Source organism: Carlito syrichta, unplaced genomic scaffold (genome assembly GCF_000164805.1).
Source record: "Carlito syrichta isolate Samal-C Ts95f unplaced genomic scaffold, Tarsius_syrichta-2.0.1 Scaffold107969, whole genome shotgun sequence".
Taxonomy (NCBI): domain Eukaryota; kingdom Metazoa; phylum Chordata; class Mammalia; order Primates; family Tarsiidae; genus Carlito; species Carlito syrichta.
In genome coordinates this window covers 263,236-279,787 of record NW_007052065.1, presented here as the reverse complement: position 1 = coordinate 279,787, position 16,552 = coordinate 263,236, and the positions used below count along the sequence as shown (strand labels likewise).

The following is a 16,552-nucleotide window of genomic DNA, read 5'->3' as shown; positions in this document are numbered from 1 at the left end:
TTGTACTCTCCTCATAGAAAACCCGGGCCCGGGTTCAATGGCTCAGCCTGTAATCCCAGCACTTGGGGAGGCCAAGGTGAGTGAATTGCCTGAGCCCGTGGGTTCGAGACCAGCCCGGGCAACTTGGCAAGTCCTCGTCTCTACAATAAATAAAAAATTAGCCAGTTGCGGTAGTGCGTGCCTGTAGTTCCAGCTACTTGGAAGGTTGAGGCGGAAGGATCGTTGGAGCCCAGCAGGTCAACACTGGGGTGGCCGTGAACTTGCTACTGCACTCCAGTCTGGGCAATTAAGTGAGACTCCAACTCAAAAAAACCCCCAAAACATAAACCAAAACCAACAAAAAAATAAAAACCAGGAGTCTGGGCTTGACTGGCATCAAGCCCAGAAGGGGGTAGAGGAACCACAGCCTCCTTTGACCCTCCCCTGTGATGGGGCTGGAGGCTGGGTGAGGACGGAGGCTCAGCAGAGCAGGCTTGTTCCCCAGGACCCGACCTCTCTCTTCTGGCCTTCGGTGCCTCACATACTTAATAAGAGCTCTCCAGGGTCCTTGTGGCTTTTATGGCCCAAGACCTTGTCTTGGTTCAATACAGGGCTCCCCTCTGACAAGGAGGCTGGGGGCGTGATGTTAGATCCACTGAAACAGAGGAAGGCATGTGTGTATGTGTGTGTTTGGGGGCAGGGGCATGTGGGAGGGAGACTGCACTCCAGATAACAAGGAAAAAGCTATGGTCATAAAATAGAAGCTATATACACAAAAAATAGATGTGAAGCAAACAAGATGAGAGGGAAGGATCTTTAGCACTAGCCAGGGACAAAATAAAACAAAAAACCCACAAGAAAAACCTCAAGAACAAAACCCATGGCAGCCAGGGGAGGAGAGGGAAACATGAGGGATGGCGCCTGGGTTTTGAGCATCCTTAAATTTTTCCCACAGGTAACACGCACTTTAAACTGAGAATCAGGTGAGCATATTTGTGCATTGGGGCTTCCCCAAGGACTTGCTGCTCTGAATAATCAAAGGCCTTTTCATCCTAGAAGATCTTAATGAGCCTCAAATGTGGCCATCCTCTAGGGTCTCCCAGAGTGAAAAACTGAGCAACTCAGTCAGGAGAAGGTAAGGAGGGTCCGAGGTATGTCCAGTAGGTTCAAACGTGCACAAAGAAGCACCGAAGCACAAACCTTTCCCTGCGTGTGTATTTCCCATAGGCTTGTAGGAGAGAAAGTAAAATACAGTGAAATCCGCCATTACAGAATTGACGCATCTGGGCTCTGTTTTGAAATGTGCTAAAACCTTATTGATTGAGACCCTGGGGATTGAGATGTGGTAAATATTCTCAGACAAGATGAGCTAAAATTTACCTCTAGATATTTAAGAAAAGGTTTACTGAAACAAATCAATCCTACAGAAACAGTGGAAAGGTCAATTTATGAAGAAAACAAAATGTCCTTAAGCATTTTTGAAGAGCCATTTTCAAGAAGGTATGTACAAACAGTGGCAGAGTACATTCAAGTGATTCTGTCATATTCACTGGAACAGAACCAGGGACCTTTCTCATCTGTTCCAAGTGATCAGTGGGGATTATTAACCCTATCTCTTGTTTCAAGTTCATTTCCACTAAACATCTACTCCACTCAACATTTGTCTTGTTGACATTTCAGCTTCACTTTAAACATCTTTCAGACAAAGCCATTAAAAATCCCAATATCCAATCGCTTTTCTTGCCACAGGGAAGATTGAGAATAAAGCTTGCAAGAAAATAGCCTCTTCCTGGCATGGAAAGGTTTTTGTGGATCAAGTGAGAAGGAGATTAGAGGGGGAAAATTGAACAGCATCTTCCTTCCTTCCGAGGCAGTTGCTCTTGGGTTAGCTGAACTGCTTGGTTTAAGATGAACTCTTCCCAGAGTCAATAAATGGACTGTGAATAGCAGAATCTGTGCTCCAAATGTAACAAGTGCCATGCCACCAAATATACCCATTTCCAATCAGAGGGCCCAAGAGTCTCAGAAGTAATGTTTTTAAGTCATTTGCCATTTAAAAATATCCACACTGCAGTTACTCCTAGATGGAGAGCTCAGCGCTTGTTTCAGATGTAGGATGGCATGTTAACCTTCCATGTGACATGATTTAAGAGGACAAAATGTCCTATCTGCATAAAATAACTTCCTCTTCCAGACAGTTTGCCCTGCTACAGTCAGAGTTTAGAGAAAGGCAGGCATACAGGGCTGCAGCCGCTAGCCCACGTGTATCCATTCATTTCCACAGGCAGCAAGGAGTCCTCCCCTCCTGGTCTGTGTCAGCACTGCTACTTGACTGTAGCAGAGGGGAGTTGTACAAAGACCATTTGAATCTGGATGATGCCTTTAAGAACTTATTACAATCCAGAAGGGGATGGGTCAGACATGGAAAAGGCTGTTACATAATGCAGAAATTGGTCATTGGCATGCAAAAAGTCTAAATAAAGCGAGAACACAGGAAAAGGAGAAATGACCCTCCATTTAGCAGGTCAAGGAAGGCACTGGTGCTTGAAGACTGGTTGGGGTCGAGAGATGCAGAGGGAATGAGGAGAAGGGAGGAGGAGGGACATCAAGTGAGAGAACAACATGAGACATGCTTGAAGGTGGGCAGCAGAGAGTGGTACAGGAGCTGGACACAGGACAGGGAGTCCCGGTGGGGAAGGGAGCGACAGAAAAGGTCTGCCTGCAGGGAGCAGCCCATCAGAGGAGGACTGAAGCGGGCTGAGGTCCTGAGAGGGCACTAGGTGAGGTGGTGGGTGAAAGGAAAGGAGACGATCCTGAGACTATTTTCAGGGACATCATCGTTTTGCCAGGGCCTAGCTCTCTGGCCTACATTGCAGCGGTGTCTGCCATTACTGTTGTCCCTGTGTGAGTTGAGAAATAGAGCAAAACACTTTGCTGGTGACTCAGGCCTGTCACTGCTATTTCCTTGCATTGCTTAAAATCAGCAAAGTCTCTTTTACGTGCTGCCTGGGATAGAATGAATAGAGCTCAGCAAGCACCCCCATCTCCTCCTGCGACGTGCCCATGTCCCTGTCTCCCCTCTCCCTCTCTTCTTCCATGAGGACTCTGCGGGTGCTGGCCCTGCTGTATCTTCACTCTCCCCTGTTCAGATCAGCCTGTTGCTCTTAAAGGCCAGCTATTCCCACCAAACACCAGGAAGTAGGGTCCCGGCAGGCCTACTCATGGGCTGGGAGCCTGGAGTTGCCCACCGACCCCTGGGGTATCAGAGCCATCGCTTGTTAGCTGGGGTAGCTATTCTGGACTGGCCTATGTCCTGGGACCAGAGGAGGATCAGTAAGAGACTGTTTTGGAGAGAGTTTGGGGAAAGTATCAAGTCCCTTGCCAGCACAGAATGCATAGTATAGAGATTGAGGGTCTTGGGCCAGAATACCTGCGTTCAAATCCCAGCTCCGCCTCTTTGTTAGGTGAGTGCCTTTGATGAAGTCAATTAATTCTCTCTCTTTACTCTAGTTTCCTCATCCATAAAATGCAGGAAGTGGTAGTGTTCAGAAGAGCATCTGGTGCATAGCTCATTATTCAGTAAGAAATGGCTATTATCTTTCTACTAAAGAGAATATGTAGTTACTCCACACTCTCATCAACATTTGGTTATTGTTAGACTTTTACATTTGAGTCATTTTAGTGCTATAGTGAAATACTAGGAGATATAATATCTCTTTGTAATTTTGAGTTTTCATTTCTCTGATGACTAATGATTGTGTTGACCACATTCTACGAAGTGTCTGTTCAAGACTTTTGCCTATTAAGAAAATTGATTATTTGCCTTTTTGTTATAATTTATAGGGATTCTTTACATATTCTGGCTACACAACACTTGTCAGATAAATGTGAATATTTTCATCCTGTGTGTGGCTTGCCTTCTCATGCCTTCTTAAGTGTGTGTGTGTGTGTGTGTGTTGTGTGTGTGTGTGTCTTTTGATGAATAGGAGCCTTCAAATGTAAGATATTCAAATTATCAAGCTTTTAGTGAAATTTATTTCTTATATTTAGTGTGTTAAAATTTTTCTTTAGGCAATATTTGTCTAACCCAAGAATATAGCAAAGGAATTCTGTATTTTCTTCTGGAAGATTATAGCTTTTTTATGTTTAGTTCTCTAAACCACCTTAACTTAATTTTTTGTGGATGGTTTGAAGTAAGAGTTTGAAGTGTATTTCCACTTGCAAATATCTAATTTTTCTAGCTATTTAACATTTTGATTGAAAATCAATTGATTTTATATGTATATGGTTTATTCCTGGATGCTATTTTGTTCAATTGGTCTATATATCTATTCTTAGACCAATGCCACACTTGATTCTTTTAACTTTATAGTTAGTTTTATAATCAAATAAAGTTGACACTTAAACAACACGAGGGCTTGGGGTACTGACCCCTGCCATAGTGAAAATCTGCATACAACTTTTCACTCCCTGCAAACTTAGCTACAAATAGCCTACTGTTTACCAGAAGCTTTAATGATAACATAAACAGTCAATTAACACAGGTTTTTTTGTGTTATATACCATATTCAATAAGTTAAGCTAAAGAAAAGCAAATGTTATTAATAAAATCATAAGGAAGAAAAAAATTCATTTACTCTTCATCATTTGGGAGTGGATCATCACAAAGGTTTTCATTCTTGTTGTCTTCATATTGAGTAGGCTAAGAAAGGAGGAAGATGAGAGGCTGGTCTTGCTGTCTCAGGGGTGGCAGAGGCAAGAAAAAAAGTCAGTAAACAGGTGGACCTGCACAACAAACCTGTGTTGTTCAAGTGTCAACTGTAGTGTAAATCCTTCGATTCTATTCTTTGTTTTCAAGGTTGCTCTGGCTATTCTAGATCCTGTGCATGTCCACTTAAATATTAAAATAGTTTTCACCATGAGAGAGGGATCGGCAGTAGGACACCACCAGGGGAAGTGGTGGGGGGAGCACATAGCATCACTAAGGGTACCTGGTCTTAAGCCAGGGGAAGTGAGGCCTAGTGGGAGGCCCATACTTCACCTGCACATAGACCACTGGTACCTAATCCTGACTTACACCTCACATCTTTAAAATTAAAAAAATTAAATTAAATAAAGGAACGAGTTGCCAATTTTAAAAAATCTATTTTGTTTTGAAAAATAAAATAGTTTTCAATTTCTACAAAATAACCTGTTGTGATTTTTTTTTTACTGGGATTGTATTCAGTCTATAGATAATTTGTGGATAATTGGCATTTTAACAATTCTGAATCTTCCAATCCATAAAAAGTGAATTTTTCATATATTTGGATTTCTTTTATTTCTCTTAGCATTTTTTGTTTTGTTTTTCATGTGAAGGTCTTTTGTGGTTTTGGTGAAATTTATTTTTTGCATATTAATCATATATCCTGAAATCTTGCTAAATTCACTCATTAGCTGAAGTAACTTTTCAATAGATTTCTTAGGATTTTCTACCTAGCCAATTAGATTTTTTTGTGAACAAAGATAGTTTTAATTCTTCCTTTTCAATCCGTATGAGTTTTTTTTTCCTTGCCTTATTGCACTGGCTAGAACTCCAGTACAATGTTGAATAGCAGTGATGAGAGCGGGCAACTTTGCCTTGCTTACTATCTCCATGTTCAATATTTGTGAATTAAATATAATGTTAGCGGGACATTTTTTGCAGTTGCCCCCTATCAGATTGAGGAAGCTCCTTCTATTTTTAGTTTGCTGAGAGTTTTTATCATGAATTGAAGTATTGAATTTTACAAAATACTTTTTCTGCATCTATTGATATAATCATGTTTTTTCTTGTGTTAATATGATAGAATACTTTGATTAACTTTCTAATTTTAAACTAACCCTGTCTTCCTGGGGTAATACTCATTTGTTATGATGTGTTATCTTTTTCATATATTGCTAGTCAGTTGGTTGATATTTTGTTAAACATTTTTACATCTGTATTCCTGAGATATACAGGGCTCTATTTTTCTTTTTATTTAAGGTCTTTGGCAAAGAGAATAAAAAAAATTAAGGTCTTTGTTAAAATGAGCTGTGAAGTGGTCTTCCCTCTATATTTTCTGAAAGAGTTTGTGTAAGATTGGTATTATTTCTTCCTTAAAAGTTTTCTAAAATACACCAGTGAAGCCATCTAGACCTGAAGTTTTCTTTGTGGGAAGAAAACTTTATTACATCATTGTCATTGTTGTTATAAATTCAATTTTTAAAAATAGACGTTGAGCTCTTTAGATTTTCTATTTCTTTTTTGTATCAGTTTTGGTAAGTTGTTTTTCAAAGAATGTGTCCATTTCATCTGATCTGTATGATTTATTGGGATAAATTATTGGTAATATTCTTTTATTTTCCTTTTTAATGTGATGATATCCCTTCTTTCATTCCTGATATTTGTGTTTTCTTGCTTGCTTTCTTGATCAGTCTTTCTAGTGCTTACCTATCTTATTAATTTTTTCAAAGATTTATCTTTTGGCTTTGCTGATTTTCTCTGTTGGCTGTTTTCCATTTCCTTCATTTATTCTCCCTGGGTTTAATTTAGGGGGTGTATATATTTTTATTTATTGGAATATAATTTACATACCATAAAATTTACCCTTTAAAAGTGTACAATTCAGTGATTTTTAGTATATTCACAAGGCTGTGCAACCATCACTGCTATCCAATTTTGGAATATTTTCATCACCCTAGAAGGAAACTCCATAGCTATTAGCAGTCACCCCCCCACTGTCCCCTCCCCCTAGTCTGTGAAAACCACTAATCTACTTTCTGTCTCTATGGATGTGCCTGTTCTGAACACTTCGTGTACATTAATGTACTGCAAAATAATGTTCTGGTCAACAACAGACCACGTATACAATGGTCATCCCAGAAGATTATACTATTGTATTTTGGCTGGTCATCGTGGCTCACGCCTGTAATCCCAGCACTTTGGGAGGCCAAGGTAAGAAGATTGCCTGAGTCCTAGGGTTTGAGACCAGCCTGGACAACTTGGAAAGGCCTCGTCTCTACAATAAATTTAAAAATTACCTGGGTGTGGTGGCATGTACCTGTAGTTTCAGCTACTTGGAAGGCTGAGGTGGAAAGATTACCTGAGCCTTGCTGGTAGAGGCTGCAGAGGCTATGCGTGTGCCACTGCAGTCCAGCCTGGTGACAGAGTGAGACTTTGACTAAAATAATAGTAATAATAATAATGACAATGATAATATATTTTTCTTGTATTTTTTGTATGTTTAGATATGTTTAGGTGCACAAATACTAACTATTATGTTACAATTGCCTACAGTATTCAGTACAGCAACATGCATTCCTGGTTTGTACCCTAGGAGCAATAGGCCTTACTATATAGCTAGGGTGTAGCAGCTTACACCATCTACGTTTGTGTAAGTATGATCTATGATGTTCACACAAGGACAAAGTTGCCTGATGATGCATTATTCAGAATGTAACCCCATCGTTCCATGTACATGACCGTAAATTGAATTAAACAGTATGTGGTCTTTTGTGTCTAGCTTCTTTCATTTAGCATAATATTTTCAAGATGAATTTAATTTGCTCATGGTCTGGTAACTTAAGGCAGAAACCTAAAAAATGAATTTAACACTTTTCTGCTCTAAGAATTTAAGACTATATGTTGCTAGGTTATATTTTCATTACCATTCAGTTAGAAATGTTTTATGGTCTCTTTTGCTTTCTTCTTTGACCATAGGCTATTAAGAAGAGTATTAATTTCCAAGTATTTGGGACTTTTAAATATATCTTCTTATTGATTTCTAGTTGGATTCCCTTGTGGTCAGAAACCATACTCTGTAAGATGTCAGTCTTTTGAAATGTAGTGAGACTTGTCTATTTGTCCATTATGTGGTCTATATTGGTATAATTTGTCTCAGTGTTCTTTGTGTACATGAGGAGGATGCATATTTTTCAGTTTTGGGGTGTGATGTTCTAGAAATGACAATTAGATTAAGGTGGTTGATGGTGTTGTCAAATCTTTTATATTTTTAATGATTTTCTTGTCTATTTGTTTGTGACTATTTCTTATAATAACACTTTTTCCCTACGAAGAACATACCTTGAACTTTATAATAACAGTTGATGGCACACTAGAATGAAGAAATTTAATGCAAAAAGAGTTGTCCATGAAAGCAGCCATTCCTCATGTTTCCTAAGTAGTGCACTCTCTGCAGATTACCAGCAGCTCACAGAGCCAGAATTTGGATATTAGAGAGTCCCTGGGCTCCCACCAAAGAAGCTTGTCCCTTCTGTTTCCCCCATTTCTCTGCTCAGTGGAGCCCCGTGTAACTCCAACCCTTTATCTTCTACAAATCTTATCCCAATATAATTTCTACCTCCACTCATTTATTTCTCCTTAACTCACCCTGTTAACATCCAAGTATATACAGTAGAAACAGGCTTGGGTCAGGAATTCATCTGAGAGGTGGGGACAGGGCAGGAATGATAAATCTCATCTCTCTGCCTCAGCTCAAACCCATACTTCTTCCGGATGCCCACTCAAACTCTGACTTTTCCATGACTTTGCCAACTGATAGCTCTGGATCCCATTTCCCAGACCCTAGCACTGAGGCAGAGAGGGCATGTGGTATTTTCCTTCGAGACTTGGACAGTGCCAGTCACACACTCAACAACTACTGGATCTTAGGTTCCTCCATTACTATGACGGAGGAGCTTGTAGCCTCAGTGATTCCCAAGCATGTAGAGTGTCCACTCTGTGCCAGGGACTGGGCATATAATAAGGCATGATGGGAGGGAGACTCTTTTTACATCCTTACATAGGTTAAAAATATTGTTGAAACTGCAATTCTGACTTTATCTTAAACTTTGGCTTTAAAAAAAGCCAGTGAGTAAAGACTGATCTCTAACTAAGCAAATGAGCCTTTCTGCTTAAAAAAAAAATAAAATAGAAACAAGGACCTTTCTAGAACTGACAGTGAGGAAAGGGATCACTGCCTGGCCCTGCTTGAGTGGCGGGCTGCAGAGGGGCTCCGCAGCTCGCTGTTCAGTTACCCCTGCAGCACCTAAAGGTGGCTTTCCTTCCTCCCACTTTTGCATCAGGTCTGTTCTATGCCAGCCTTGGGCAAGCAGCCAAGAGGCCTGCCCTGGAGGCACCCACCTGGAGGCTGATGGGCCCAGGTGTTTTCACCCCGACATCTCCACATCTGCCAGAATTCCGGGTGTCAGCAACTGGCAGGAAAAATTGGAAAAAATTTTTTATGACATTGATGAGAGAATTAGGAGTTTGGTCACTGACTGAATATTTGATAGTGTTAAGGAATTATTGTTAATTTTTTAGGAGTGGTAAGTATGTGGTCTTTTTTCTTTTATAGCTATGTACGGGATATTTACGGAGGGAATAGTATGGTGTTTGGGATTTTCTTCAAAATAATTTGGCACAGGGGATTAGGATGGGATACAAATGAAACAAGACTGGCTATGAATTGCTAGGAGTCCAGAGGAGTCCAGAGGAGGACCAGCTAAGGCCCTGCATCCCAAATCCCTGGGTCCATGGTGGTGCCCAGGGTGGCAGTCTATTCTACTCCTTTCCAGAGGTGCCCTTGTCTTGCCCCCTTGCTCAGCTTATTCTCCCAGTCTCTGCACTGCTACTTCCATCCCCACTGCCCAGCTGCTGAGGCGCTCGGCCCTCGATCTGCTTACAGCCAGCTTCCTCCTGGCTCCTTGACTGCAGTCCCAAGCTCCAGGATGCTCAACCCAAATCCAGATCTTAGCATCCCATTCGCCTACTAAGAACCTGAGCCTCCCATTCACTTACAAAACAAAGTTCAGTCTCCTCCTCCTGTGACACCAAAGACCCTCGGTGTTTGGCTGCCTGCCCCTGCCTTCCAGCCTTCCCTCCATACTCCCCTGACACATCGCCACACCTCTACATCTGTAGTAGTAGGCTGCATCCAGCCCCTCTGCCTGGAATGGAGTCGTTCGTGGGTTTTGACCCTGCCAACATGCTATGATCCCTCAAAGGCTTCTTAAACACCAGCCCATCCCCACTACCCACTTCTTGCCTTGTCTTCTTGGCTCTAGGGGGCTGACTCTGAGCTGTCTCCTATCTCACTTCCCATTTGCTCTTCTTCCATCTTTCCCTAACTAACCTCAACACCCTCTGGGGCAACTTCCCGACTTTCTGGGCTAAGTGTGTTTCCCTTACCACAAGCTGCCTGTACCTCCCTCCCATAATACTCCTCGCGAGCACAATGACACATGCAATGGCTCTTTCCTCTTGAGGACAGGAACCATGTCTGTCCCATTCTTGGCTGCACCCCCAGAGTCTAGAATAGTGCTTGACACATAGCTGGACCTCAATATTTATCAACTGAATGAATCAAAAAATGAGTAAATAAATGACTGAATACTTGATTTATAAAACACATTAAAATAAAGCTTTTAATAAATTGGAAAAAAATTTTTATGACATTGATGAGAGAATTAGGAATTTTGTCACTGACTGAACATTTGATAGTGTTAAGAAATTATTGTTAATTTTTTAGGAGTGATAAGTATATGGTCTTTTTTCTTTTGTAGCTATGTACGGGATATTTATGGAGGGAATAGTATGGTGTTTGGGATTTTCTTCAAAATAATTTGGCACGGGGGATTAGGATGGGGTACAAATGAAATAAGACTGGCTATGAATTGGTGGTCGCTGGCACTGGATGAGGAGAATATTGGGGTCATTATACTGGTCTCCCCACTCTTGCATATGTTTGAGATTTTTCACATAAAAAATTCAAAATAAAACGATCAGATCCAGAGATGGAGTAGGTGGGAGAGATATAGCTTTCGTGTTTTCAGCAGAGGTGGCTAAGATAACCGAGGCATTGCAATTGAGGGGAAATTATTTGAAAGGCTGTTCTCAAGTACATTTTCAGCAGCATTTTTGCTGAGGGCCTTTGTAGCAGGAGACAGTTTTACAATCATTTCCATTTCATGAGAACGCACTCCTCTCATCAAAGCAGGAAAAGCCTAAGGAATTTTCTATGTGCTCCGCCTGCTGCTTTCTGTGCTGCACAGGCTTGCTCTGGTTGGGGAGGAGGGAACATTCACCACCTGGGGCTTTAGGCGGAGAAGATTTCTCCCCAGAGTGAGGGGCACCTCTGTGTGTCTGTGTGTGTTGAGTGGCACATAGGGGTGGGCGGCACTTCCCTTGGGCCTACAGCGAAAGCACAGAGCTACATCCACAGTCAGCCCTGGGCTGCAGAGGCTGACCTAAGGGTCTCCTCTCTCTGCCTTCAGCGGGGGTAACACCCACCCCACCTCTTCCAAGAGAGGGGGTGCTAGGCTGGATCAGAGTGCACAGGCAGGCATGGCAGGAGCACTCAGGGGTGAGGGTGCTGGGACACTCTGCCCCTTTACCAGGGACAGCAGAGAAGTTCCCAGATAGAACTTGTATTTGTCATCAAGAGGGAGCGCTCCCTCATTTTGGAGGGGAAAATGAATCTAATTTAGAGTCTGAGGTGGTCCCTGGAGCCAGCAGTAGGAGGAATCTTGTCCCCAGTGACCAGGCTGGGACCCAACCCCTCCCCGCTCAGTCACCCACCCGGTCCTGTGCCCCTCTCCTAGCTGGTCTCTCTCTACCCACTTCCCACAGCCTCTGCTCTAGCCATATGGGGTGGCTTCCTGGACCTTGCACTTGGCTGCAATTCTCCTTCTCTGGCCTCTGGTCCTGTCACTCCCTTACCCAGAAAAACCTCGCCTTGCCTTCTGCATGCTCCCTCCTCCCCCGCCCCTGCTCCTCTTCCTTCTATTGAAGTCTTCCCTGATCTCTTCCCTGGCTGTAAGTAAGCTTGCTGTCCACTGAACATCTCTGCAATTTACAACCACCCCTGAGCACACCTTGGCCCTTCTGAATGCTGCATTGCGTTTCTATTACATGCACGTTTCTTCCCCTTCCTCGGATGATGAGACCCTGGTTTGTCCCTTGTCCTGTCCTGTGTGCTGTCACAGAAAGAGTGTGCTCAGTGCAGGGGTGGGTCCATGTCTAGCCCCTCTTGCTTCCCTGCTGTGGGCTGAAGCTGGACTCCCTCACATTTGCTGGAGGATGAGATCAGCCTCTCTCTGCAGCCTCGGAAGATTCTCTGGGCTTGGAGGTTGATAGAGGCAGTGTGAGCTAGGGTTCTTGGTTCTCGGCTCCTGAGGTCTCTTTCAGTCCTTTGATCCCCCTTGGATAGAAAGTTCTGGGTGAGAGCTCACTGTTGGGGAAACTGAGTCAAGGACTGGGAGTGCCACAGTAGAAGAACTTAAATCTCTTAAACAGAGATTACCATTTCTGATCTCTGTCTTGAAGGTGCTCAGAAGTTAGTGCAGTATTCAGAAATGTGGCCAGTTTAAAAAATTCAGTGTACCGTAGCAGAGCTGTGGGAAGAGTCTTCACAGAGGAGGTGGCATACGAGCTGGGCCTTGAAGGATGAACAGAATTAATGGGATTTCTGAAGGTAGAGGGTGGAAGCCATTCCAGGCAGAAAAAATATGATGTCTCAAGGCTTGGAGGTATAAAGGCTTGGCATCTTTGGAGGAATGGCTGAAAGTTCAGGGTAGTGGAACACAGAGGGGTGGAGTTGGCGGTGGGTGGGAGAGAAGGGGTGAGGATGAAAAGGCTGAGGGGGAAGCCTTGCTAGAGCAAACCATTGTGCCAATTCCCAGGCTGAGTGTATTACATGGAAGCCAGATCGAGACTTCAGAGGTCCCCTGCCTTCCGTGGAGACTCCCCAGACCTCGAGTTTTGGTAAGAGGACTCAGGGGATGGAGAGCTGGGGAAGGCAACTCAGCTGGCCCTGGACAGTCTGTCACTTGGTTCCCACAGCCCAGGCTCCAGCCTCTGGAGGCGTACAGGGGCTGAACATGACAAAAGTTTGGACTAGAAGAACTTAGAGGCCCTTCCTATTCTGCATTCCACAGCTCTAGGATTGATGCAGGGAATTATCTCAGGAGTTGAGAAAGGACAAGCCCAAGATTAATACTTCTCTTTGGGTAGCGACCTGCAGTCCAGACCACTCCTTCCCAGACAGCCCTCTCCCAGTTACTCCTGAGATCAGTAGGTCTCTGAGCAAAATGGGACTATTATCTCCCTCTTGTTAGTGGGAAACATTGGCCCTGAGCCCCATGGCCTGCAGGCTCACTGGGGTCCAAGCCTCCTTATGTCTTGTCTGACATAATGGTGCTGAAACTCCTGGATGGCCAGGCTGTGTCTCCTCCCTGCCTCCAACCCAGGGGCCAGGCCTGTGCACAAATCTCAGCATGTTTGGGTAATGCACGGATAGGGCAGGACCTGCTTAGAAAAGGCTGGAGCAGAAAGAGCCGAGAGCTAAGAGCTAGACCAGAGCTGGCCAGGCATGCTGAGTTAGCTCTTGAGGGGGGCTGACTGACTTAGAGACGGTGGGGAAGGAGGGTGGCGGCTGGCAAAACTGCTGTGAGCTCAGCCCACATGGGAATAGTCTACTCCTGCCCGGGCTCCTGCAGAACATCTCAGCAGAAACTTCCACAGAGCAGAGGCCAGGCCCAGCCTGCCTGCTCCTGGCACAGGTCAGAAGCCCTCCAACGTGGTCTCATCTCCCATGTGTATCTCATTCCACGCCCTGTCTACTCACTCCTGACCTATAGAAGATGGAGGCTGAGCTGGAAAGAAGACTCTGCCTGGCTCTCCGGTCTCAGCTCCTGCACCATCTCTGGGCTTAGCTACTACTCCCAAGGAGAATGGGAATGGCTGCCTCACAAACACATCAGCCATCTGAATACTCTTTCCTCAAACTCTTCCACACCCATTGTTTCCTTGAAGCAAACTATTAAGGTGGATGCTATTATCATGCCCATTTTACAGATGAGGAAACTGAAGGTCAGAGAGGTGAAGAAAGTGGTGGGACCCAGGACTTCTGATTCTATGTCTAGAGCGTTTCCCACCATGGCCGACTAGGACTCCTTCCTTAGTGTCTTGTATGGCCCAGCCCAGAAAGTCAAGCTGTGTTTCAGTCAGATGCTCTGGCCTCCCTGGGGCCACTGCCAATGGGCACAGCTCGCCAAAGACTTCTTTACCTATCCTGACATTGAGCTTCACCCAAGGGCTTTGGGGTGCTTGGGGCCAGTGTGTCTCCCTCTGACTGTTCACCAGTCTCTTGTTTCTTCCTGCAGAGTATTTTCTTGGCCACCAGTGGTTGTGTGTGCCAGGAGATGCCGTGGAACATTCTTGAGTGGATTGCTAGTGGTTGGTCTTTTGGGGTGCCTATAGCTGCAGCAGGTGCCTGGCTGAGACATCTCTGGTTGTAATAAAGGACTCTCTGGAAACCTGCTTGCCATCTGCCTAGTCCCAATGCTCGGGCCCCTCCCCAGCAGCTCTGCCTATGGTTACCTCTCGCAAATGTGGAACTTGGAAGTGGATTTCTCCACTCAGTTCAGAGGGCACAGGTTGCAAATAGGTTAATTCCTAGGTGATCAGCTGAGGTTAGACGGCCAGTTTTCCTCCCTGCTCAGAGAAGAAGGTGGTTATTCAATAGACTAGGGTGCTAGCCCCAGGTGGTCCGGGGGGAGATAGAGAGACTCCAGGATTGAGAAACCAGGGTTCTGCAAGCCAGGGCCACCATGCCTTAGCCTCCCATGAATGCCTGGCAGATCTCTCTCCAACCAGGCCTCAGTTTCTCAGCCTGCAGATGGGTCTGCCTAGTACAGCCCGGACTGCCCTGCCATTGCTGCAACAGCATGGCGGTTTGGAGATAAACAGCCAACACTGTGCTATCTCTGGAACTTGGGGCCATGTCTCATAGATGAAAAGACGCACTTGTTTCTAAAGCTAGCACAAGCTGGCAGGTGGCAACCGGAGGGAGATCTAGGGTGCTACAGAGAAAGTAGCCATGGGGTTGGAGCGGGAAGCAACAGGTGGCTTACCTCCTTTCCCCCACCCCGCCCCACTCCCCGCTCTGCCTCTCCCTTTTGCCTGACTTCCTCCTGTGGCAGGGACATTGCCGTTGCCTCTACCATGCCCATTCCTGTAGTCACAGGCTGTGGGACAACCTGAGGCCTCTGAGTGGGTGGTGTGGGCCCACTCTGCTGGAGTGTTGTGGAAATGGCTGCCCATGGTCTCACCTCTCCCTCCCGATAGGTGCAGATGTTGTGTCCAGCTTGGGCCCGAGGCTCGCTTTGTTCTTTGGTATGGTGGGGTTCTCTCAGCTGCTTCTTCATGACCTCACCTCCACCCCCATTCTCAGACCCCCCTCTGGGGAGAAGGGGCCATGTCTAGTGAGTAGCCCCCTGGCTTTAGGTCAAAGGCTGCTCAAGATCCCCTGGCCCACAGCGTTAGGCAGTGCCGGGGAAGAGGGAGAGGCGGGTGAAAAGCAGAGTAAGTTTGGCCCTGTCTTCCCGCTCTTAAAATTCCCAGGGGCTCTCACTGTCTTGGGGGTGAAGTCCAGCCTTGCCTCTTGGCTCTGCCTGGCTCTCTGGCCCCAGCTCCTGTACCCTCTCTGGGCTCCAGCCTCATGGAGCTTCTGCTGATTCCCTCTACCTGCTCAGTCCTCACCTCCTCACCTTGCTCGCTCAGGTTCCAACTGAGTGTTGCTTCCTCCTGGAAGTCTTCCTGGACCACAGTTCCCCAACCTGGTCTAGGGTGCCCCTTCTATAGTGTGCATGCTGTACTCATCTGGATCCTGTCAGTATTACACACCTGTCCTACTTGTCTGCCCACTGGTCTTCCTGCCCCAACCAGATGTGGGCACCTTGAAGCCAGGCCAGGGCTGGGTCACACTCAGCTTTAGTTTCTAGCCTCATCTTAGACACAGCAGATCATGATAAACAGTTGCTGAATACATGAGTGAGAAGAAAGGATAGGAGAGGCCAGAGAGTTCACAGGGTTCCTGCCCATGAGTGGGTCTAAGAGAAGCCAACAGAGTCCCCATTATGCTGGGACCCAGATGACTCTACCAGTCATCCCGAATCTTCCAGGCTCCAGACCCCACCCCCACCCTGTGCCCAAGGAAACCAACCTGCAAGAGATGGAGAAAGAGGAGGAGAGGGCTAAGGATGGCTCCCCAGGGCTGGGCCCTCAGTCCCCCCTCCTTGAGCCCCGGGGTGAGGTCCTCACTTCTGCCTCCCCAGGCAGAGGGCTCTGCATCCTGCCAGGCACTGGCACGTTGGCAAGTGCAAGCAAAGGCAGACATGGAAACACGGAGACCCTGACTTTCCAGAAATCACAATAGCCAGTCAGGCAGGGCCAATGGCTACCTGTGAAAAGCCTCCCTGCACCAGTCCCTGCTAGAACTTTTTCCATCCCTCCTCCCAGCTCTGTCCTGTCCCCGGCAGCCTCCAGAGTATGGGCTGGCTCAGCTCTCAGAGCTAGGGTCTCTTGAAGACAGGGGCTTCCCTACCTCGAAAAGTCACTTTGGCGATGCGATCGCCCCTGCCTCGCAGCTCCGAGACTGTCTTGAGGTGGACGAGCAGGGCCATGCTGGTGTGGAGAGCCTGGCACTGCCAGCAGGAGCAACGGTAAGAAGCTGGCTGGCAGCGCGACTCACACGCCTCCCTCCTCTCCTCTTTCGCCTCCTCCTGAGCCCCC

At 45.8% G+C, this 16,552-nt stretch overlaps 1 protein-coding gene across 4 annotated transcripts in view; it reads right to left on the bottom strand.

Annotated features, from left to right (window-relative positions):
• Positions 1 to 16,552, bottom strand: part of OTOF (otoferlin) — a 99,056-nt gene extending 82,504 nt beyond the window's left edge. For 3 of the 4 annotated variants that reach the window (XM_008068078.1, XM_008068085.1, XM_008068093.1), the window contains exon 1: positions 16,365 to 16,443. In XM_008068078.1, the coding sequence (XP_008066269.1) occupies positions 16,365 to 16,443 (79 nt within the window). Of the gene's footprint in view, positions 1 to 16,364 lie in introns of all 4 variants that reach the window. The other variant, XM_008068070.1, reaches the window with a different exon arrangement.